Consider the following 22,821-nt stretch of genomic DNA (forward strand, 5'->3'; position numbering starts at 1 on the left):
GTTTTGGGGATTAAAACTAAATGAATTCAGCCTTTGCAGTCAGCTCCTTTCTCTTGTTACCATGAGTTTTGACTTCATCATAAAGTGTGAAGAGAGTGTAAATCAACAATGGGATCTAACCATTTTCTTTCTAAAATAGATGTTGTTTTGACATGTACTTCTACACTGCGGCTCAATGAGGGAAAAAAATAATGCCATATGCTTTCAAAGCAGTGCGCCGTCTGCTGCATGGCTTTCTGTTTTCTAATACAAGCACTTGCCATCATTGTCAGAAGTTAACGGTTTGACAAGAAAACTAGAGTGCTAACTAACACACTGAGCCCATCCTCAGCTTTCATCACTACCAGAAATTAACTTTCAAAGATTAATGGAACTAGGAGGGCTGGAATTCAAATCTCTTGTCGCCTAATTATAATCCTTCCCCAAAATTCAAGACTTTTAATAAACTTTACTCCAAAGCACAAATTTTCTTTAAAGAGAATTAGATAAATCCTATGATTTGGGAGTCTAAGGGATTTAAAATGTTAATACTGGAATGTAGTATTTTTGAATGTAAGTGGAGCTGGATGGGACAGAATGCTATAATGAGTCACAGCAGGAACATGGATTAGAAACAGCCCTGTTTTATGAAATGAAACACATCGTTTCACTTGGTTAAAGTCTTGACTTTCAATAAACAAACAACTGCACGTTAGGAAAAGAAAGAACAATGACAAGCTAAATGTAAAAACAGAGTGTGTCCAAAGGATGAAACATCACCTTGGTCCTCAATGGAACCTTGTCATCCATACCTGCAGCTACTTCCATAGGACTACCATAACTCTTTCCTCTTTTTCCACTTTCTACTGTTTTTGTCTGTGCAGAATGTTTCCCCTTTAGCCTCTATCAAGCACACAGAGAAGTGAACACCACTCAGATCCTCAAACAACCATGCAGAACTCCATACTTATTTCAAAATCCAGCTGGTATTTGTTCTCCAAAGTCTTGCTCAAGCTTGCTCAGTACATTCATCTTTGTCTTCCATACTTTTTTCCTACTTCCACTTACCGACTGATGACCTTTTTTTTTTTCACACCTCTTCTGGTCATGTCTTGCACAAGAAACAGAATATCCTGCCATCTGGAACAACCTTTTTAAATTTCTCTGCCATACTTATTTTGATTTAAAAAGCTATTAGGAAGACTTTTTTTTTCCCTCTTGCTTATTTATATTCTCTCTTGTTTAGCAATTATTTATTATACTTGTTTTTGCAGTACAAGTAGTATGCAAGAAGTAAAGCGATTTGTGACATACCCTATATAAAAGACACTCATAAAATGAAGTTTTACTGTATACTTTTTTCTCTTCCCCCACAAAGAATATCAGTGCGTGTTTTAAATGAACAGTCAAAATTGAATCACAGGCAGCTCTGCACTACAAAGGACAATGATTCAATATAATTATGATTCAATATAATTCTAGATGCCTATTGAATTCTAATGTCTATGTGTCAGTACTCCAGTATTGATGTCTTTTATAAAACAGTTTTCATTATTATATGTTGCTATTAAGACTACTATTAAAAAGGAAGCAAGGATTCCTCAGATACATGTGTCTGTCTACTTTTTGCACATAAAATGGCATTCATTCTTTCTCATATGGTAGGTAGCTTTTCTGATCATTTGCACTACATTGCTGTTGAAATATAATAATATATAATTGCATGTTAATTAGATCTGACAGGCCATCTACATGTGAATTCTTGACAACTGTCTTTTATGCACTGTCAGAACACCAGGTCAGCCAGTGCTCCTTGAAGACACCTTAGAGATAAGTCATTCCTAGGAAATAGGAGCAGAAGCGTTAATGTAGAAATTATTTCTTTTAATACAGTTGGTCATAGCCACCCATCATCATTGGCTTTTGTGACTGACACTCTAACCAATGGCCAGAAGGCATTTTGGACCATTGGTTCATTATATACAGATGCAGAGCAAAAACAAGCAAGGCTTTTAGGACTGCACTAAAAATACAAGCAGCAATTGGTTTTACCTATGCTTTTTTTTCTGTCTTGGACAATGCAGCCTGTTTTACCCGTGGCTTCTGTTTTCTCTGCCCCCAGGTCAATAGGAAGAGTTTATTGCAGGTTGGGTTTTGTTATAATTCAAAATGAAGACAGACAGGTGGTGGTTTCTTCCAGAAGAAAGCTTCAGGCCTCATAGCTATGTGTTGGAAGTAACAGCACTTCTAAACAGTTCATATAAGTTAGTTTTAATGATTTGTTATTTAACTAATTCATAGAAAATAAAGTTGAAAACATTTTACTTTTACTTCATCGTTATACGTATTTTCATATATTGTTCTTTATTCTTTATAAGATCTTCTGAAGTTATTTTTTACCATAAAATAGGCTAAAAAAAAAAAACTGTTTGCCTGTCTTGGATCGCAAACACTTCATGGCAAGGACTGTTTCTTTGTACATTTAATTCATTCTCATGACCGATTATCTCCATGGATGCACCCAGGGTGTTGCATTAAGTACAAATTATAACATGTTCCATATGCAAAATTTCACTGACAGGAGAAGCTGAAAGTATCAAACAAATGCCATTGAGAGCTGTATTATGGCTCAAGAACCCAGAGTGCAACTCAGACAAGAGATTTTTGTCTGAAATGTACATTCACTGACCTGCCTTACCCGTTAGATTATATTGCAGTTTTATCAGGAAGCAGCTTTCTTCTTTCTTTCTTTCTTTTTATTCTTATTCAATAGCAGTCTCACTGGAAGAACTCTTGCAGCTACTGTTCCTGGAGTTTAATTTATGCCTTTTGAAATAACTGCAACTTGTGAAACTCTGTCACTGGGGGAAATCAGATTGAAATTTTCTCTTGAATAGTTGGATTATTATTGTAACCACTTAAAAGGTGACAGGATCTTCACCTCAGTCATTTTTTTTTCCCTAAAAACTGTTGAAAATGTCACCCAGCTAAACCCCAGATCAGAGCGTCATTTAAAAACATGTCTCATTAAACACTCAGCTCTTGTTATGACCCTGATGGATTGGTTGCTACTGAGTTTATGAAAAAAAAAAAAAAAAAAAAGAAAGGAAAAGAAAAATGAAAAATGAAATGCATTACCTTTCCAAGAAGCTTAAACTGTATTTTCCGTTCTCATTTAGGGCAGGGAAGTCTGACACTTATTAAATGGTTAGAATCTGGCCTACTTCTCATCTAATTCAAAGGCTAGAGAATGAAGAAAATGTTGAAAATATCTTTTCTTTTTTAACAAGTAGCATTTGTTATGCTTTGCAGACTTTTGAAGGAAACACCAACTACGACACACCTGAACTGCGGACTTTTGAACCTGTATCGACAAGATTCATCCGTGTCTATCCTGAGAGAGCCACACATGGAGGACTGGGACTGCGAATGGAGCTGCTGGGCTGTGAACTCGAAGGTAATTGCTCTGCTAGAGATGAATGCACTTTATTATTTTCACACATACATTCTGTACTTGGACTACTGCTGAACACTGCTGTTCCTGTACAGGCAGCACGTTGGACTCTCGCTTCCGTGACTGCCATTAGTGCTGTTTCTTGGACTAATCAGTTCCTTCTCTGCAGACATTTGAATATGCCCAAGGCACAAATATTATTCTTTTTCCCATTCCTTTGTTGAATCACAGTGATATTCGCCACATGGTTTTCTGTTCCCTTAAGCAACCTTATGATTATACTTTCAAGAAGCATAGAGCTAGTATTATAAAATAAAGGAACTTATATTTTGTGTTACAATGATACAATCCAGGAAGAGACGTTTTCTGAGAATGCAGAGGGTGTGTTGGACTAAATACAGCAATTATGCCTCTTGCTCCTTCAAAAACTGTGAAAGTCGCACCAGACAGTATGGTAGACAATGATTACTTGTCTGGTTAGGGTCTGTGCTCTTCTTTCTGGGGAGAAAGGGAGGTCCCCTTTGTTCCATACCAAGCTTTAATTTTGCAATAGTATGTCAAGAGATGAAAGACCAGGAAAAGCAAAGTTTAGACATTTATCCTTGGGCTGTGACATGAGATATAATAATGCTTTGATTTTTGTTATATAAACAATAATTATTTAACATCATAGATAACTACAGATAACTACATGAATTTCACATTTTTATGTGGTGGATAATGTTACAGTGGCATGGGTTATAAATCACAGAGCTTAACAATACATATAGTAACAAAACACATTATTGGGGGTTTCGTGTGATACCTCATAAAGAAGTGGTTGAACAGGCTCCCAAGATGAATGAAACCAAATGTTCTGCCTCCATTTCTTTCTCACCATTTCATTCCCAAGGTAGACAAGTGGGAAGTATTTTCTGTGAGAACTACCAAGTTCTGTGTTGTTTTTTAGTGAAGGCCAGACTGAATAAGTGTGTTTTTCACTTGGCCCGGAAAGTGGGTAGGTTGGAAATACTTCTTAGTTCCTGCAGGAAGTCCTCATTTCCTGTGGGAATTCTTAGTTCCTGCAGACTATTGTGCTGCTTGCTCAGAAAAGAGAAAAGAAAACTCAGCACCTGCCCTGTGTAAACTCACAACCTGTGGGTAACGTCCTCCTGTCACAGGCGTCCTGTAGCCACCTAGACATCAAGAAGTGAGCCCATGGACCACCGTACAAGAATGTGTTACTCAGGGAGATGGAGGAGCCAAAGAGTAGCCTAACTAGGCAAAATGCCTTTTATTTTGGGGAAACTGCTGCATCGAGCATAATGTTCCCCTGGGACACATTACTTTTATTTATCTTCCCACTATGGTGCACTTCTGAAGGTAGTTCACCTGTAGATCACCCATGGACAGGCAAGGTCAATTTCAAAGCACCTATGGGAGAAGCAGAATAAGAAAACTTTATTGTATAACTGTGTCTTAAGGAGGGAGTTGAATGAAGAGAAGTTACTTGAGATTTCCTGAGGAGGACGGGAGCTGAAATGAGAAAAGAAGCACAGACAAGAGTAGAAATCAGATCTCGAGCAGTAATGAGCAAGGGGAAGCTTTGTGTGCTCAGAGCATCCCAGGGGGGTTATATGAAATGATGGCAGGGATGTAGGCAAGCTTGAGGCTATACAGGGGCATGAAGATCGGGATAAGAAACTCAACTCGATGTAGAAAGCTAGAGGGAGCTCCCAGAGGGGTTTTTAAAGAGATATGGGGAACAGACACTCTGTATAATTCATAACAGGTACAGAAGTGTGCAGAAGAACTAGGGCTAGATTATACCTGTAAAGCATAGGTTGGGTTCCTTGTTTCACCCCAGAATATAGCTACTTCAGAAACTACCATCCCTTCTGACATTATGAGTCCAAGTGCTTAATACCTTATGTGGCCAGTGGACTCCAGGGGCAGTAGAAGGACAAAGAAGAATCCAAGGAAGAGAAGCATTATTGTACAGCTAATAATACAGTAAAGCATTGTTAATGAAAATAACAGTAGACAGCAGGCGAAGCCTGGACCATGTTCCCAGTCTGGTTATCTTAAGCCAGGGAACTATACTTAGAACATAAAACTTAAACATAACACCAGGTATCTGTATCCCGATTTTCCAGATGTGATATGTTTTGCAGACACTGGGATTTAGATATATTTTCTGGCATCTTTCACAAATCTCAAGACCTTAATTGTAATAACGAAGGTCAGATTTTACTGGTTATGGAGCAGCTACCGGAAAGTCATCACCAGTGAGAAGCAAGCAGGTGGCCAGGAGGGATGACTGACATCATTGATGTCTTACTTATTTATAACTTCAATAAAAACAAAAGAAACTTCTTCCAGATCATCTCATTGAGCACAAAGTGATTCTACATCATACTGCCTTCCTGTCACTGTTACCAGGACTCTTTTCAGACATTTCCTCTCTTGTACGTGCTCTGCAGAGAGGTTTCTTTGGCAGTGTGGCAGGTGCTGCAGAATCACCACCTTGAGCACGGAGCCCTCCTGCTGCTAGGTACAGGCCCACTCACTGGTGCTTTGGCCATGCAATAAAATCATGGGTTTTCTACCCTTCCCTGAGACTCCCATTCTGCTTTGCCAGACCTTCACTCCAGTTTTTTAGGAACAAGCACTCATCAGCCAGTCCAGGGCTTTGCTGCACAGCTCCGCTCAGCCCTTGAGCTCAGACACAGCAGAGTGCCCTAGGGCAGGAGGCAGAACAGGTACTTCCCATTGCAAAGAAATACTAACTAACCTGCAAAGTAGAGTTGCTCCTTTCCTCAAAAATGACACACAATGACAGCATATGGTACTCATCAAAATGTAAGTGCCAATTGCATGTTGATTCTCCAGCACACTTTTTAACCAAGCAACTGGATTTTGTTTCAGCTCCTACTGCTGTTCCTACCGTTTCCGAAGGCAAGCCTGTAGATGAGTGTGATGATGACCAGGCGAACTGTCACAGTGGCACAGGTGATGACTACCAACTGACAGGTGCAGAAACCATCCTCATTCCATTGCAGCTTCATTGTAGCTCATACCCATCGCCAGTAACCAGCTAAATGTTTGCACTGATTTAATCACTCAGCATAAATGGACATTGGTATGCAGTTTGTATTGTCAGTGCTGTCAAAACATAGGCATCTGCCTTTTATATATGACAATACTTTTGATTGTTTTCTCAGCTATGTAATTTTTGAAGCAAATAATAGTGACTAGTTGGAACAGAGGGCATATTTTTGAGCAGGAATTGTGTCTAATCAAATGTCCTAATCAAACTTCCTCTTATTAAGAAAAAAGATGGACAAACCTTTTGAGATTTATTGTCTGAGACTGAAGATCTCAAAATGAAATATTGTTTAAGCTGAAGATGCATACACTCTTCCACACCTAAAATTTAGCGTAGGACTCAAATATCAGCCCCAAATCTTTCTCAGACAGAAACAAAGCAGATTTGTTTCATCAAAGCATACTCACACATACACCACCGGAAACATTTCCATGATTTTCCCCACCAGCACTGCATTACTGACACAGAGGGGCTGACATTCTCCAAACTGCCATCACTAGCAGAAAAATAGAAGGGAGGGACATAGCGTAGTCTGCATTTGGAAGGGAGAAAGCTTCTTAAATTTCCTGTTTTCTCCCTTCTGCACCAAGCCACTGTTCTTCTGATACAGCTGCACTGCTACATTTTTTTTTCTCTTTGTGGAGGTTACTTGCTCCACAAAGCTCTGGGCCCATTTGAGGAGATCTTTCTGTAGCAGATCCATACTGCTACAGCAGCTAAGCTTATTTTTGGACAGAGCAACACAGGTTATTTCATCACCTCTCCCTGGTGTGCTTATCTAATAAATGTTTATTGCTTCTTATATCCATGACATAAAATAGCATTAAAACCTGGCAATAGCTGTCCGAGAGGACTTTGGGAAATCTTAGGTAAGAGAGAGATCAGCTTTTTGGAAGCAGCCAAGTAGAACATCTGACAGCAGATACAAATGAAAGTGCAGTTTCAGCTTTCTGAGCTTTGCCAATGTCTCATGTAAATGCATGTTGCAAATCAAATATTGAAAAACAATTCTTGAGCAGAAAAGACACTGCACAGTCACTGTCACTGCTTTTCAAATCAGTGTTCCAGATGAATCTTATTCTTTATGAAAAAGAGCCATGCAGGGAGTCTGATAAAATAGTCTGTATCGTGTTAAGGTAGCTCAGGAAGCTTTCAATATTACTAGACATTGTATTTTTTTTATTTTTCTGAAAGCAGAGTGTCAGGTCAGAAAACCCTGGGGCTTCCTGCAAAACCCTACGTTGACGATTGTCTTGCAAGACCCAATAGGTAGAGACACATTTCACATAGAGGCTGTGTGAGGGGAAGGAGAGAGATCTATGCAGGCACCTTCCTCTTCACTTGCTCATAGTCTGTGTGCTTCAGGCAGCTCAGGACTGCATCCCGCATATCCCTTAGGGAAAGGTTATTGAGCAGAAGAAACTCCCTTTGGCAATTTTTGTAGGCTGTGCTTAGGGAGACATTTATAACCTCTAAGACAAGGGAGCAGCCATCAGCCTTCCTGAACACCGGCTTTCTGGGTAACTGAACCTTTTTCACTACTAAAATTGAAAATTACTACATTGCCCTTCTACCAAAGTGCAGACACTTGAGTATAATTTACTACACCACCTAGAAACCCTGGCCAGTGCATGCTCAATTGTGGACACTGCAGAAATTCAGTGTTTTACTTATGATGCTACATGTAACACAAAAATGCACAGAAGTGATTTTACCAATAATTTCATCGCAAATATTCTTTTCTTACTCCAAAATGCATAGAAGGAAAGTATGTAAATCTTATGGCCCATTAAGGCTAGCAGAGAAAGGCAGAAGGGTTTCATCAGTGCCTTCCCCGCTTCCATCCTCTGCCAGTGTGAGTGTGGCGCCTGCGTTCTCGCGGGTACGTCTGCTAGAGTCACTTCCCTGATGGTACTCGCACATATGTGAGTATCACAATGAAGCCTTCCTCGCAATTAACTATAATTGTGCTGTAGGCCAGATTCCTTCCTGCTCTATTTGGACCCCATACAGAGCTGCTCTATTTGCGTGGCGTATAGCATTTCCCATCAGATCATTCTCACAAACATAAAGCTGATATAGCTCAGGCATTCATTCTCATTGGAAGTCATCTTAGTCATCCTTTCTATAATGCTTTAAGTACTTGCTTGCTGGAGAAGAGAAAAGCCATTGACTGGTAATCAGCACCCCACTGCGCATTTATAATTGTGCTAATTTACTTTTTGTTTCCTTTATCAATATGAGGCTTACCTTAAAAAAGTCAAGTATTTTTAAAATTAGTGGGCTTAGGGAGAGGGCCATGACCCCGCTCACCTCTTCTTCAACTGCTTGAAGAAGAAGACAAAGGGAAAGTTCTTAATTCCTCCTGCTCTTTGAGACAGAAGTGAAACCTGCCTTAGATGATAGCCAAAATTTGGGCAATTCCCACACACCTCTCCTGTGAGCTGGGGCCACAGCGCAGCTGAGAAGCAATGCACAGGGAGGACCCAGCACAGCAGGGGCTGGAGGATCTCAGGTCTTTGATGTGGCAAGCATGTCATAGCTGAATGCACAGATTGGTGAGTGTTAAGAGGGGCTAGGAAGGTCAGTCACTGACATCCCATGTGATTTTGAGCAAATCACTCTGTAAAGTGATGACAACCATAGGGACATGGCAAGGATTGATTAGTTGGTGTTTGCAAGGACTCCAAAGACAGAAAGCTTTATTTAAAGACAAAATCTAATTTCCTTATTTATTTATTTATAAAGGAAACCAGACCTTTAATGTCACATTTTCATGCTTCACATACTTAGTTGCCTACATGTCTAGTAAAGGTGGTAGTATTTCAGATTTATATATAGGATATTCCTGATGATTGCTGTGTCCTTTGTTGTGTCCCATGTATCATGACATGCATAATTTCTTTTCCAGGTGGTACTACAGTGCTGAATACAGAAAAGCCAACAGTAATAGACAACACGTTACAACCAGGTAAAAAGAAAAAAAATCTTATGAAAAACGTAATAAATTCCATACCCAAATTTCATGCCAGAGACAAAATAATGAATTGCAGCACTTCCTGACTCCCCATTCCCTAAAAGTCTCTGAAGTAAAGAAGCATCTGGTCTCTCAGCTCTGTACAGTAAATATTTTATTCCTTTCATCCACATGTAGACACAGTAGAGAACAAGATTTCCTTCTGCATCAGCAAATGCCAAATGCTGACAAAATTGAACTAACTTAATCGCACAGTGCACTGTCTTTAAATGTGGCATGTCAGTGACACAAAGTGTGTTTGCGAACTCCAGGAAAACAAAAACAGAGCCACACAAGCCATTCACTATTTATATACATGGTTTTACAAAACTAAGACAAGTAAAGTTTGCCAGTTTTCTCCACCAGGGAGCTGGCAGTTTTACAATATTGTTTTCTAGCAATTTTTCTCAAAATGGGGTTACATAAACTGTTACCACAAACTTGAAAAGGGAGAAACAAGTTGTCACTGGCAGCAGGTCCTTTTTAGTTAATCAATACAATGACTAGCAGCTTTTAAAATCCTTACTTTGCTCCTTCCACAGCTTTCATAGCATTTTTTAATATCCTGTACAATTTACTGGGAGTGGAAGAGTGGACAGATTTGGGCAGAAAATCTGAGCCGTAGAGACTGGAAACACCAGTTTAAAGCTCTGTGCATTACTGATTGCAGAGCGGTAAGGAGGTCAGTTTTCAGCTACTCCCATTTCCTCCATTAAGGTACAGTCACAGCCATCAGGCACAGTCTTGCAAGTGATTTATTAACAGGGTGGGTAAGTGTTTATCATTGTTTCTTCAACTATGTGACACAAACTTCTTTTGCTTCAAGTAGAAGAAAGGTACTAATAATGCAAAAATTTCCTACAGGACACCAGTGGTGTCCAGCTGTTAAAGAGATAGAGCTGGCTTCTCTCTGACATTGCTCCCCATCTTGGCCTCTTCATTCTGATATTGCTTTTACTGTCCCTAAAATTTGTCTCCAGGGCCGTACAGTTTGCTTGGTCAGCATATACCATTTCTACCTCTGCCCTGCTGTATGAGTGAGGCAGATTGAGGGGTACCATTGACTTCTCAAGACACTTCTCTGTGCTACTCTCCCTCAGCCAGCAATTCTACTATAAACCCAAAATTTAAGGTTGGGGAAGGGGAGGGAGGTATCACAGTGTTTTTTGAGTAGAACATTTGGATTTTTCTGTCTGAAATGATCTTGCAGCTTTTTATTTGGCTGAAATGAAGGATTTATTTTACAGTTCTTTTGACTGTTTTCTTGCATTTAAACAAATGCTAATTGAAAATTCATAAAGTGCCTCTGTGGTATGCAGTTTTCCTCGCTCCTCCACAGTGCCAGATGCAGTTACAGGTTGTGTTTAATCCCTTTGGCTTGGGTGGGACTCTCCAATAATAGATTGACTGTTTCTGCCAGAGATGAAGATATCCTCATTTTCTCTCCTTACTTCCCTCCTGCACCACCTTCGTTTACTGCATGATGAGCCAAGTTTTTTCTCTACTGAAGAAGTTTATGAGGTTCCCTTCAGAGCATGCCAATGCTACTTCCCTGCATTGTGTTGGTAGGAGCTGTTTCCTTCCGGGGAATAAGGGACAAGTTCACATCCCAAACCCCAGGCTCCCACATGGCAGCACATTACAAAGATCATAGACAAAGTTCAGTCAGATGCTAATAAATAAGGTTTCCCGAATCTGCAGTTTAAGACATAAAGATTTCCAGCTGCTTCGTAATCCCTCACTGAAAACCAGCCAGAAAACTCCCCAAAAGGGGCAGCCAGTAATTCCCCTCAACATGGGGAAAGCCTTCTTGGCATGGCGGTGGTGCATCTCCCTCTGTGGAGGGGGCACGGCTGGACCTCTTTGGCACAAGAAAGTGTGTCCAAGCCAGAGGCCATGCTGCAGGGAGCAAAAGCCTGCTACAGCAGCCGCAAATGGAATAGTTTAAACTAGCCTTGAAGCTACAGAGCTGCTTGGGCCCCCCTGGCCCCAGCTGGCCAAGGATCAGGGGATCAGCACGCTCCAGCTATTCTCAAGCTGAACAAGGTATCCGTTTAACACACCAAGGACTGAGCCTTCAGCTTCAGCCATAATTACCCCTAAGGTTTACCTTAAGATGCTAATACACCTCGAGGCAAATGGTGACCTCCAAGCCAAAGAGCTATTGAGGAACAGATGCAAGATGCAGGCTCCTGCGGGTAACCCTGCATGAGCTACGCATGCCATTGCCAGCCACAACAGCTCATGCCACGGTGATCTGGGGCATGTTTTCCAGCCCTCTCACTACCAGCTCCTGCCGTGGCATAGGTACTTCTGCAAAACGTGCTAACACCATGTATTGCTGTCCTCCTGCCTGCACTCATGCCTGCAAACACTCCTAATCTTGTTATCCCAGACTAACACGCTTGTGTGTGTCAAAGCCTGAGATTATCCTATTCCCGCCAGCTTTCATACCCTATGGAAACAGTTAAGTGCAAATAGCTGGAAAGCCTTGTTTATAAACAAGCTTTCCATTAGAGACTTTTGCAGTTCATTTCAAGGGGACTGAATTGTAAGAAAATAAAAAAGAATCATGATTTCAAACTGCTGAAAATGTTTAAAGCTTTGATTTTTTTTAAGATAAGATCTACTTTGCTCCTCAGACTTAAAAAGGTGCCTTTAGCAAACTTGTCTGTCAAGATAAATACCTTTCAGGCCTCAGTCCTACGACTCACTAACATCTAGCCTTTTTGAACACATCTCTTTTAATTCCACAGAAATATCTGAAACTCTTTACTCTTAGCTATTTACATCCAGAGCAAGCAGTTTATTTACATTATGTGCTCTCAGACTGTAAGCTCAGTTCTTTGTAAAGCAGTGTTTAAGAACTAACTTATCTTGTTTTTCATACATGTAGGAGGTATTTCAGGAAAACATAAATAAGAAATCCTGAGGTTAAAATCTACACAAAGAAATAATTTAAAGATAGAATAGGTCTGATCCTCATTTATGACAGGACAACTTTGCATCAATAAAGGGATGTAAAGGGATATTAAAGCACTTAAATTAAAATTTACTATCATTTAAGGTAATTCTATGCCACCAGCATAAGCAGTATAAAAAGGTGAAATGCAAATAAGAATCAGACCCAATATACTACTTTGAAGTGGTCCAAATTATGTTTGTAATTTCCCGTTTTAATGTTGATGTACCCTTTGGCAAGAGCATCCTATAGAGAATTTTCATAGCATTTTTAATGCCATCATGCTCTTTCTTGCCTCTTGTCAGAGGAGTTATAAAAATATGTCAAAGTCTGTGGGCTGCAAAAGATTAATGGACTTGCAAGAAACTCACTCAACTAGATTTTCAAATGACTTTCTTGTTCGTGTGCTGTAATGGCTCCAGCTGTGAGCAAGATGTGGTCAAGAAGTACAGCTGTTGGCTATTCTTTGAGAGGATAAATCTGTTTTAATTCAGTATCACGTACCCTACATTTTCAAAAAGACATATGGGATTTCGTCACACCTCCCTCTCAGATTCTCATCTGAAGTGGTGCTATTTAGTTACATAATAGCTGGTTTTCTTCATCCTCTCAATAGGCACAAACCCCAAGATCAATCACCTCTTGGCAAGGGAATTATCTTAGCAGGGGAATGGGCCAGTGCTGCAAAGGGAGCCCACCAAATGCTACTCATCCTTCCTTCCTCTCTGCTTTCCTTCCTTCCCCAAGAGCTGCCAAGCTATAGTTCAAGGACAAAGAAGAGGACAGATTGCCTGTAGCTTACTGTGAGCTACTGTATCAGCCCCCTGGGACCTTTAATAGAAGAATTGAACTATTATATCTTTTCCTGGGACAGTCCTCCTGTCCATACGACTAATGAACCTATCCTGATGCTACAAGTGTCTGTTATTAATTGGCTAGCAGGTCTATTTTTTCTTTTTATGGGTCCCTGGGAGAAGTATTGGAAGAGACTTAAGAATAGACAATAAGAGATGGCATGTTTAAGGAGCCCATAAAATGAGAGAACTCTGAAATGCCTTGCCTTTGACCTTCAGTTCCATTGCTGTGATTGTCTAAGGAATGCATTAACATGATCACTTCTGAGAAAACAGTAAGGGCCTAGCAAAAAGTAACTGACTGTGAGCAGGTTACATGCCTAATCCTGCTCAGTTTCAGGGGATTCTCATTAACTTCTGCATGGAAAAGAAGTTCATTTTTATGTTAGTCTATGCTGTCTGTGAGACCAAAGCCAAGGAACACAGGCATGGCCAAAGCATATCAGACTTAGGCTCTTTGCCAGTTTACTGGCCTATATGTTTCAAATGAAAGTGTAAAAAAAATCTTTATTAGATGCTGCTGTGAAATTTAGTCCTGCTTTGAAGCTCTCACTCTAATCCCAGTGTTCAGAGCTTGCTTCAAACCATGAAGCAAAAGGCTTTTGTGACTCCCTGCATTTTAGAATTAACAATTAAATTTTGGATATTTTCCTCATCTGTTTCAATGTCCAGTTTTCTTCGAATTGTGCTTAGCTTTAGCAGCATTCAAGGGAAGCAGTGTTGTTCACACTGTATGAGAAGGTATTTCCTTTGATCAGTATTGAACTTCACTGGATGCCTCATGGTTTTTGGGCTACAAAATTGAGAAAACAGAACATTGTAATCTTCCTTCTCTAGGTTCTTCACCTATTTATATATTTCTCCTGTGTCCTCTGCTATTTATTTTTATTCAGAGTCAAACAATCCCTGTCCTTTCAGTCTCTTTGTGTTATATTCTCATTTATGCTGTTACATCTTCAAATATATGTGATCTCTCTACCACTGTTCTCCTTTCTTTTGGTTTGAATACCACACAGGCTATCACAAGCTTTGCATTATATAATCCTTTGGGATTAATAAGATTAATTTTGTTTTAGGTTTTCTAGGGCCTTTTTTAAAGTTCTGTTTCATGGCTCTGATGTCAAAGCCATGCAATACAGCTCTCTCTAGGCCTCCTTGACAATGAAAGGATATTTTTCACAAATTTAAAACCCTTTAATTCATTTCAATGTCACTCTGTTTCTTTTAAAAAAAAAAAAAAAAAAAAAAAAAAAATCCCCTTGATTTTCAGATGTCCCCTTTTGGCCAAGAGCTCTTTGATCACGGTCCCATTGTCTAGGAAGGAAAAAAAAAAAAAAATACTGAAGTAAGAAACATAATGAATTGCCTTTCTGTATCCATGTGTGCACAGGCTGAGTTCTGCTTCTTCAACGTTGTGAGCCCAAAGAGAGATTATTCACCACAATATTCCCCTTTCCTAGAAAGGGCTGGGGTCCGCCAGGAAACACGTTTTCTCCACATTGAATTCCTGCAACAGACAGTATCTGTTTAATTCATTTGTTCCCAGTTAGGATGCCGCATCCGTGACAATGTCGGGTAGACCCCTCCGGAGGCCGGCGGGAGGGTGGGGGCAGTGGGCGGGATGGGGCAGATGAAAGGCAGGAGAAGAGACAGGGCTCAGTGCTGAGCTGCTGTAGCAGAGGGGATGGATGGGATCTACCATGAACCCAGACCTCTCTGTTGACAGAAGGGCATTTTGGGGAGGGGCAGAGGGGAGAGGGCACCGTGGCTGCCATGCAGGAATATGGTGAGTTGAGTTAAAACTTTGTCTGGGAGCAAGGTCTCACTGAACAAGGGCAAGGAGAGAGTGATAGATGAACCCCTTTTGTATCTGTCCTGTCTTAACCTACTCACTTGAGGTTTTCTTTGAGGTTCATAAAATAACAGTTCTAGTTTACTTCCTATTAAAATCTGGGTTGTGAGTTCAAAAGTCTTTCCAGTCTTCCCTGGGCGGCTCACTGTGTGGAGAAGGTCTTTGCCTCTTCAGACTGAAGGAGATCCACCTCAGAGGTCTGCCTGGCTGCAGGTCCCAGCTCACTTCCCACATTTCTCCGTATTTTCCCACAATAAACAAAAGACATTCTAAGTTTTACATTACCTCTCTCTCTTTTTTTTTATTATTATTATTATTAATTTTTATTTTTAAGTAATGGGAGAGATAGCAAAAGAACACAATTGTTCCCCCAGAGCTGATAGTGAAGGGAGCACAGAGTCCTTTGTTCTCAGTTCATATTTGCACAAAGCATCTTGTTAAATTAAACCTATGTTTTTTTCCTTTAATAAGGCGTGAGTCATGTCTGAGAATAGACTTCAGAATTTGGTAACATTGCCGTAGAAAGGGTATTGCTCTAGTGGGAGTTGCCATTGCTCAAGGTGAGGTAAAAGTTCATACCAGTGGGGTAGAAATCAAAAACCCAAAAGATTTCAAACTGGTTCTGAAAATAAGAAATAAGGGATTTATGTGCTATCTTTGTATAATCTTCCCAACCAAATTCCAAGTTGTATTGAATAAAATAAGCTACTAGGTATTAAACCTTTGGGCAGAATTGAAGAGAAGCTGAAAACAAGATATGATCTCATCCTGACCATAATACCAGACTTCCCTTGTTTTACGTGGAGCTTGTTTTGAAGCTTATTTTCAGTTCACTTGGCAATCAGCCACATTTGTCCCTTTTCTGTCTCAATTTGTCCATTTCAATGCTGCCATCTTGTGGGCCTGTTTGTCTGGAAGATGCTGAAATACTGTTTCTCACTGAAACCACGTACTATACATTTCACCAGAAATCCTTTATGGACAAGGACATTCCACTAGTGTTCCTGACTTTTCTTATTTTTATCCAAATCTTATTGTGATTTGTTGCACAGTTATGGTGCAAATGTGTATTAACAACCAGTGAATGTATCTGATAAGCCAGAGCTTTCTTTCTGAGTCATATATATTACAACAGAGTTACCAGACAATGTGGGCAAATCAGATGAATTAGTCTAATGACATAATATCACAAAATATGGTTCATAAAAAGACAAAAAACAGGTATCTCATTTACTAGACATAGCCATTCTTCATCTTTTTCCTAGAAAGGCTGCTCTTGTTATGGCTTCTCAGACTTTCAAGTGGGAATGGCTCCCTTAAATATCAAATGAATATTTGAAATGAAATTTGAAATTTGGTATTGAAATGAAAAATCTGAATAATGCAATTAATAATCATATTTCCTTCCTTCTTTTCTCTCTTTTCCTGCAGAGTTGCCAATATACAACTTCAACTGTGGGTTTGGCTGGGGATCTCACAAGACTTTGTGCCACTGGGAACATGACAACCAGGTGGATTTGAAGTGGGCAATTCTGACCAGCAAAACTGGTCCAATTCAAGACCACACAGGTAATCATGAGTTCATGATTTAGGCATTTTACATGGGAATAAGTTGTTCTGTTTTATACCAAGATGCCTTCCAAAACCACAGGAGCATGAGTTATACCTAAAATATGTATTGTGGGAAAGATAAGTCTGGGCAAACTGATCCATTATATGTAGACACAACTGACCATAATTGTCCCTTCTGCTGGGGAATAAAGATCATTTATGGTCAGGAATTGAAGATATTCCCTCCTTCTGACTAGACTTTGGATAACTGCCATCCAGGATAGGGAAAAAATAATAAAAAAAATAAAATAAATAAAATAAATAAAATAAATAAAAAAAAAAGAATAGCCAAATATTCTGCAAATATAACTTACCAAATGATACCGTCCTGAACAAACCTCATGAACTATTCCTGTTTATAGTTACTGTCTGCTACAGAAAGGTGTTGCAAGTAAAACTTCCCCGATGGACTTGTTTCCATGTCCTCCTCCTCTCCAACAAGAGTTGGTGAAGATTACAGTGATCCCTTTGCTCACACAGAGTTTTTCCAGAATTATTACCCTGGGAAATCGATTGGTTGGTTTTGTAGTATCTAACTCATGGCTTTACATAATTAGGCAATAAATATGCTGCTGGCTAGTGGAGAAGGGGAGGTAGTGTGTGACCTGCACAGCCTCTCACTTCAGTGTTCTCCCTTGCATACATGAAGATTAATCAAATGTGTTAGAGATGAACCCCCCCTTCCCACTTCTGCAACCCCTTTGCCTAATGAGAATGACAAGGAAATTAGACAAAATTGGACTTTTTAAATTCTGAGACATTTTCAATTGAATCTTAAGACAAGTACAGTAGTTTCAGAGAAAAAAAAAAAAAAGAAACTTATAATACTTTGACTATAAATGGCATTGTACAAATAAATGGCATCAAATTAACTAAATGCAGTTAGCTGAAGTGAAGGCTGTAATGGTGGAAAAATTGATGTAAAGTAAAGTGAAATGGCTCAGTAGGATCTGACATTGAAAGGAGGTTAAAAGCTACGTTAGCCAGAGACTGACAAAATCTAAAAGGCATGCATAAGTAAAGCTCTAATTAAGACAATGAAGACAGAGTTCCTGACCCAGCACTGCAATAATATTCTGGAAATGAGAGCTATCTGCACTTTGCCACCAAGGATTATAGAGAGACTGAACCTGTCTTCAATCAAGAGATGAAAAAATGATATTTTTCAAATGAGATTTTGTTGTTTCTGCTGGGCCCTGCTGGTGCAGAAGGCTTATCCATTCCATTAACTGTAACTTCAATAAGTCTTACAGGCAGTTCCTTTTGCTGCTTGCTACACTCACTTTCAATATTGTCCAGAATTTTCCTTCAACTCCAAGGGCTCCTTCATGTGGCAGATTTGCCATCTGGGTGGGGTGGGTGTGAACACAGACCACGAGCAGTCTGTATGGCACTGCCATCCCAACCACGCCCCTCAGTGTGGCCATTACCCAGCAAAGCCACCTTGCACATTGGCAGAACAGCAATGAGCAATCCCCAGGTATATCTTGCTCTCAGCTTTACTTGTATAAAGCTGAAGAAACTCCACAGAAGTGATCTTCAACAGCAATTGCTTTATGACAGCAGGATATTCTATACACCACTTCAAAATGTACGTTATGATTAATTTTGGCCAGTTGGGTCATCTGAGATTATTTTTCTTTTTTCCTCCCTTTGGATTTCCCTATCACCATTCTTTGATGAGATTTGCACACATGTTGTGCTGCTCTCTACACAGAAGCAAAGTTGGAAAGAACATATAGGCAAATAAATATGCCAGTATATGCTGTTTCCATCCTGTTATGTGACTATATCATGTATGCAATTTCCTCACCCACAACAGGTGAACTTTGTAGTTTTCTACCCTAATCCTCTACAAATAGGCTGTTCAAGAGCTGACTGAAATGACTGCTTTGCTAGTGCAAATTACAAGCACTTCACTGTAGTCAGTATCTCACTTAGCATCTTGTTACCAAATCACATTCCCCCCTGCTTCCCTCCTGGTGTGATTAAGCAAATGATTTTCAAAGTTAAGGGGATCCAGTGTTCAGATTTCAACATGCATAGATCCATTCTGCTCTTCAGAAAATACCAAACATAATCTTAATCTTCTGGAAAATGGCTCACAAAAATATGGAGCCCAATTTGTTATTGCCAAAATCCAAGGGAATATCTCTGGCACAATTTGTGACAATAGTATAACTCGATTTAGGAACACCATTTAGATTTCAGTTCCTGATCTCAGACCATAGCTGCTCACAGCTATCTTATTCTCCAGTGCTCCATTCTAACCTTGCCTTCTCAAACACAGACTAAACAGAGATTAAAATAGCTCTTTGCACAATCAGTGTGGAGCAGGCCCATGGGATTTCTGCCAAGCCTGCTGCATGAGGACTGGCTCTCCTTAAGAGGTGCCCACTGACTAGTGCAGCATACGTTGTCACACTGAACATGCTCTTGCGTCCTTTCCTGAGCAATTCTTGGCACAGGCCATCCTGGCAAGCACAGGAGACAATGGCCAGCAGAAATAAACTCTCCTTGGAGCACGTGTGCTTCCCCAGAGCTCTCAGAGCACCACCCTCAGCTGTGAGACTTGGCAGGAGGCAACATGAGCACGGGTGGCTGTGACTGGGGTTTATTAGGTGAACAAAGAAAATGACATTTGGTCACTATTCCTAACACAGTCCTTCTGTCACAGCAGGAGATGGCAACTTCATTTACTCACAAGCTGACGAAAGCCAGAAAGGCAAAGTTGCCCGGCTGCTGAGCCCCGTGATTTACTCGCAGAACTCTGCCCACTGCATGACTTTCTGGTACCACATGAGCGGCCCGCACGTTGGCACCCTGAAGATCAAGCTGCGGTACCAAAAGCCAGATGAATACGACCAGGTGCTCTGGACCCTGAGTGGGCACCAGGCAAACTGCTGGAAGGAGGGACGTGTTCTTCTGCACAAGTCTGTGAAACACTACCAGGTGAGTGTGGCTGCTGTTCGCTACACTGACAGAGATGATGCCAGTAAGACCTTGCTGGTCATGTTTCATACGCCTTAGCAGAAAATGTCACTGGAGGATTTATGTAGACAGGTTTATACCTACAGATGAGGTGCTGCTGCTGTGACAGTAATAATAGTGGCATATTTCATGGCATCTCAGATGACAGTGATACAAGCAATTTGTTATAGAAGGCCAAATAAATACATTAGAAATCATTTCTCATCTGTCACAAAACTGCATCCTTGCCACAGTTTTGCTGCTGATATAGAAGACTTCAGTGAAGTTATGGCATTATATACATTCACATTTGCATGTGTATGTTCAGAAAGACTTACAGTGCTGACTGACAGGCCACAGTCAAAGTATATGTAATATGGCATCGTGACAACTGGAGACATGTGTTAACAGCTAATTAAAATTTCTTGAATGCTTCAATTGTGTGTTAACATGAAAACAATGTGAAAATTATCTTGTTTTGCTAGGTGGTTATAGAGGGAGAAATTGGAAAAGGAAATGGAGGAATTGCTGTGGACGATATTAATATTGACAATCACGTAGCACAAGAAGATTGCAGAAGTAAGTACAAATAGGAAGAATGTATTGCTATCTCATCCAAAATATGATTTATTTAGGTAGCTGTTTGTTTTTTTGTTTGTTTGTTTTGGTTGTTTTTCTTTGTTTATTTGTCTGTTTGTTTGCTTTTTCTGTGAGAAAGGGACGCATAATTACTGCCTATATCGGAAAGTTTGCACTGAAAACACCCTGATGTGGTCTATAGCTTAATTCATAGGCTGACCTTTGTACTGCAGTGATGCAGTCTGTTGGTTCAGGGCAACGAAGCTGGTGAGGGGCCTGGAGAACAAGTCCTATGAGGAGCGGCTGAGGGAGCTGGGCTTGTTCAGCCTGGAGAAGAGGAGGCTCAGGGGCAACCTTATCGCTCTCTATGGGTACCTCAAGGGAGGCTGTAGCGAGGTGGGGGTTGGCCTGTTCTCCCACGTGCCTGGTGACAAGACAAGGGGGAATGGGCTTAAGTTGAGCCAGGGGAGTTTTAGGTTAGATGTTAGGAAGAACTTCTTCACTGAAAGGGTTGTGAGGCACTGGAACAGGCTGCCCAGGGAAGTGGTGGAGTCACCATCCCTGGAAGTCTTCAAAAGACGTTTAGATGTAGAGCTTAGGGAAATGGTTTAGTGGGGACTGTTAGCGTTAGGTCAGAGGTTGGACTCGATGATCTTGAGGTCTCTTCCAACCTAGAAAATTCTGTGATTCTGTGATTCTGTGATTCAGAACTGGCACCCTACTGATGGGTCACAGCATGTTCACATCCTCACATTTCTCCCTGTGTTTTTATTGATGTACTCTTAAAATTATTCTGCTTTTCCTAACGCTCTTACCTGCCTTAAGTAATGCTCAAAATTCCAATTTAATTTCTTCACTCTTTTTAGATCATTTACCACTTGAAGACTATCCTAGTTTTTTTTATCAAACCCACATTGGATGTGCAAGCATGGTGCAATGGCCCCTGACCTGTCCTGTGCTGTTCTGCAGCTCTGAGGTTGCTGTGCCTCGTTTGCTACAGTCACCAGCTCCCAGACATACATCACTGAGTAATGTTAGATCATGGCCTGTTCCACATCTGAGCCAAGCTATTCTTGAGCCACTATTTCAGAGGTTTTATTTCTGGCCAGTCTTGAGTTATTCCAGTCACTGCTGATCATATCTGCATCGCATACTGCATGTAATTTGGCAGCAGCACCCACAGATAAACACAAGAAACTGAATCCTGTCCTTCATGATGGAGATTAAGCAATGACTTTCACATAGGAGAGGAAATAGAACTGAGAAGCTTCGGCATCAGAAATATAAACTTACGCCATCTGAGTTGGCAGCACAACTGAGAACAATAATAGAGGGTGTTCCTCACCCTTTGTGGCTAACAGCCATTTGGGGATAACATGACAGGCTTCCACTACATGGTAATTTCATTGCCAAATAAGAAGACTGTACAGTCTCTTTATTGTTCAGTCCATCTCCTGGGGTTCATCCTAGGCTACCAGAGTGACTGTTACTAGGAAGGAGAGGCAGGGCATGCTACCTGATCCTTCTGCAGTGTCCTCCTTTTAGAAGCCAAAGCCAAAAGCTCAGTCTGCAGCCCAAACACGAGTGGTCTCGCTGCAGTCAGTGAAACTGTTCTTGTGATTAACTATGCCTTCACTGATGAAGTGTTATGGAATTGGGCTCCAAAATTGTAAATACAATGAATGAGATGCTAATTTATCACACTGATTTCTCTATCCTAGGCATGGAAAACCCCTGCTGATAACTCTAAAATTCTGCCAAGATTGGGTGGAGAGGAGTTTTTAAATCCTTCTTTTTTCTCCATTAATTTTCAGAGCCCATCATAATGAACAGTTCTGTCAAGCTGACATAATGATGCTCTGACACAGAAAAATCTGCTATACCATTATTGCCAGCATGATAGTCAATCAGTGTTTGTAACCTTAATAATCAATGTCAATTCTCTTTGCTTCATTAGAATCAACTGATGTGGAGAATGAAATAGATGAAGAAGACCCAGAAAGTAATCAAACAGGTAAAAATTGTGTTATTGTTACAAGAGCATGAATTAAAAAGTGTATTTTCATGTGAATTTTTGTATTCTATTTATTTATTTATTTATAGATTGGTTCTCTTAACTGCTTATAGTACTATGTGTTTTTTTTTTTTATTTATCTAGATCAATTTCTAAAAAAGATTGTATTTATACCAAGGGTTTCATATTTTAATTCTTCTATGGCACACAATCTTACAGACTTTCTATCATTTATAACTATCTCAAATATTTAAAATTATATTTTTATATATTTGTTACATTGCATGCATCTATACATACAGACGCTATAGATCCATAATACTTTGTTATCTAGAAGGCATGCCCAAAGCTGAAGAAAAACTATCATTATATCTTACAATTTATGTCTCATGCGGTGTCTAGGTAATTAGGCTCAAAACTCTTCAGGCTAATCATTTCTCAG

General features: G+C 40.1%; 1 protein-coding gene across 4 annotated transcripts in view; it reads left to right on the forward strand.

Annotated features, from left to right (window-relative positions):
- Positions 1-22,821, forward strand: part of NRP1 (neuropilin 1) — a 111,750-nt gene that overhangs the window by 84,337 nt on the left and 4,592 nt on the right. Inside the window, exons 10-16 of one of the 4 annotated variants that reach the window (XM_032181597.1) lie at positions 3,292-3,436; positions 6,341-6,445; positions 9,433-9,492; positions 16,637-16,774; positions 19,494-19,768; positions 20,272-20,365; positions 22,323-22,379. In XM_032181597.1, coding sequence (XP_032037488.1) covers positions 3,292-3,436; positions 6,341-6,445; positions 9,433-9,492; positions 16,637-16,774; positions 19,494-19,768; positions 20,272-20,365; positions 22,323-22,379 — 874 coding nt within the window. The remainder of the gene's footprint in view (positions 1-3,291; positions 3,437-6,340; positions 6,446-9,432; positions 9,493-16,636; positions 16,775-19,493; positions 19,769-20,271; positions 20,366-22,322; positions 22,380-22,821) is intronic. The other 3 variants (XM_032181598.1, XM_032181599.1, XM_032181600.1) reach the window with 3 other exon arrangements.

The sequence above is a fragment of the Aythya fuligula genome, chromosome 2, assembly GCF_009819795.1.
Source record: "Aythya fuligula isolate bAytFul2 chromosome 2, bAytFul2.pri, whole genome shotgun sequence".
Classification (NCBI taxonomy): Eukaryota; Metazoa; Chordata; class Aves; order Anseriformes; family Anatidae; genus Aythya; species Aythya fuligula.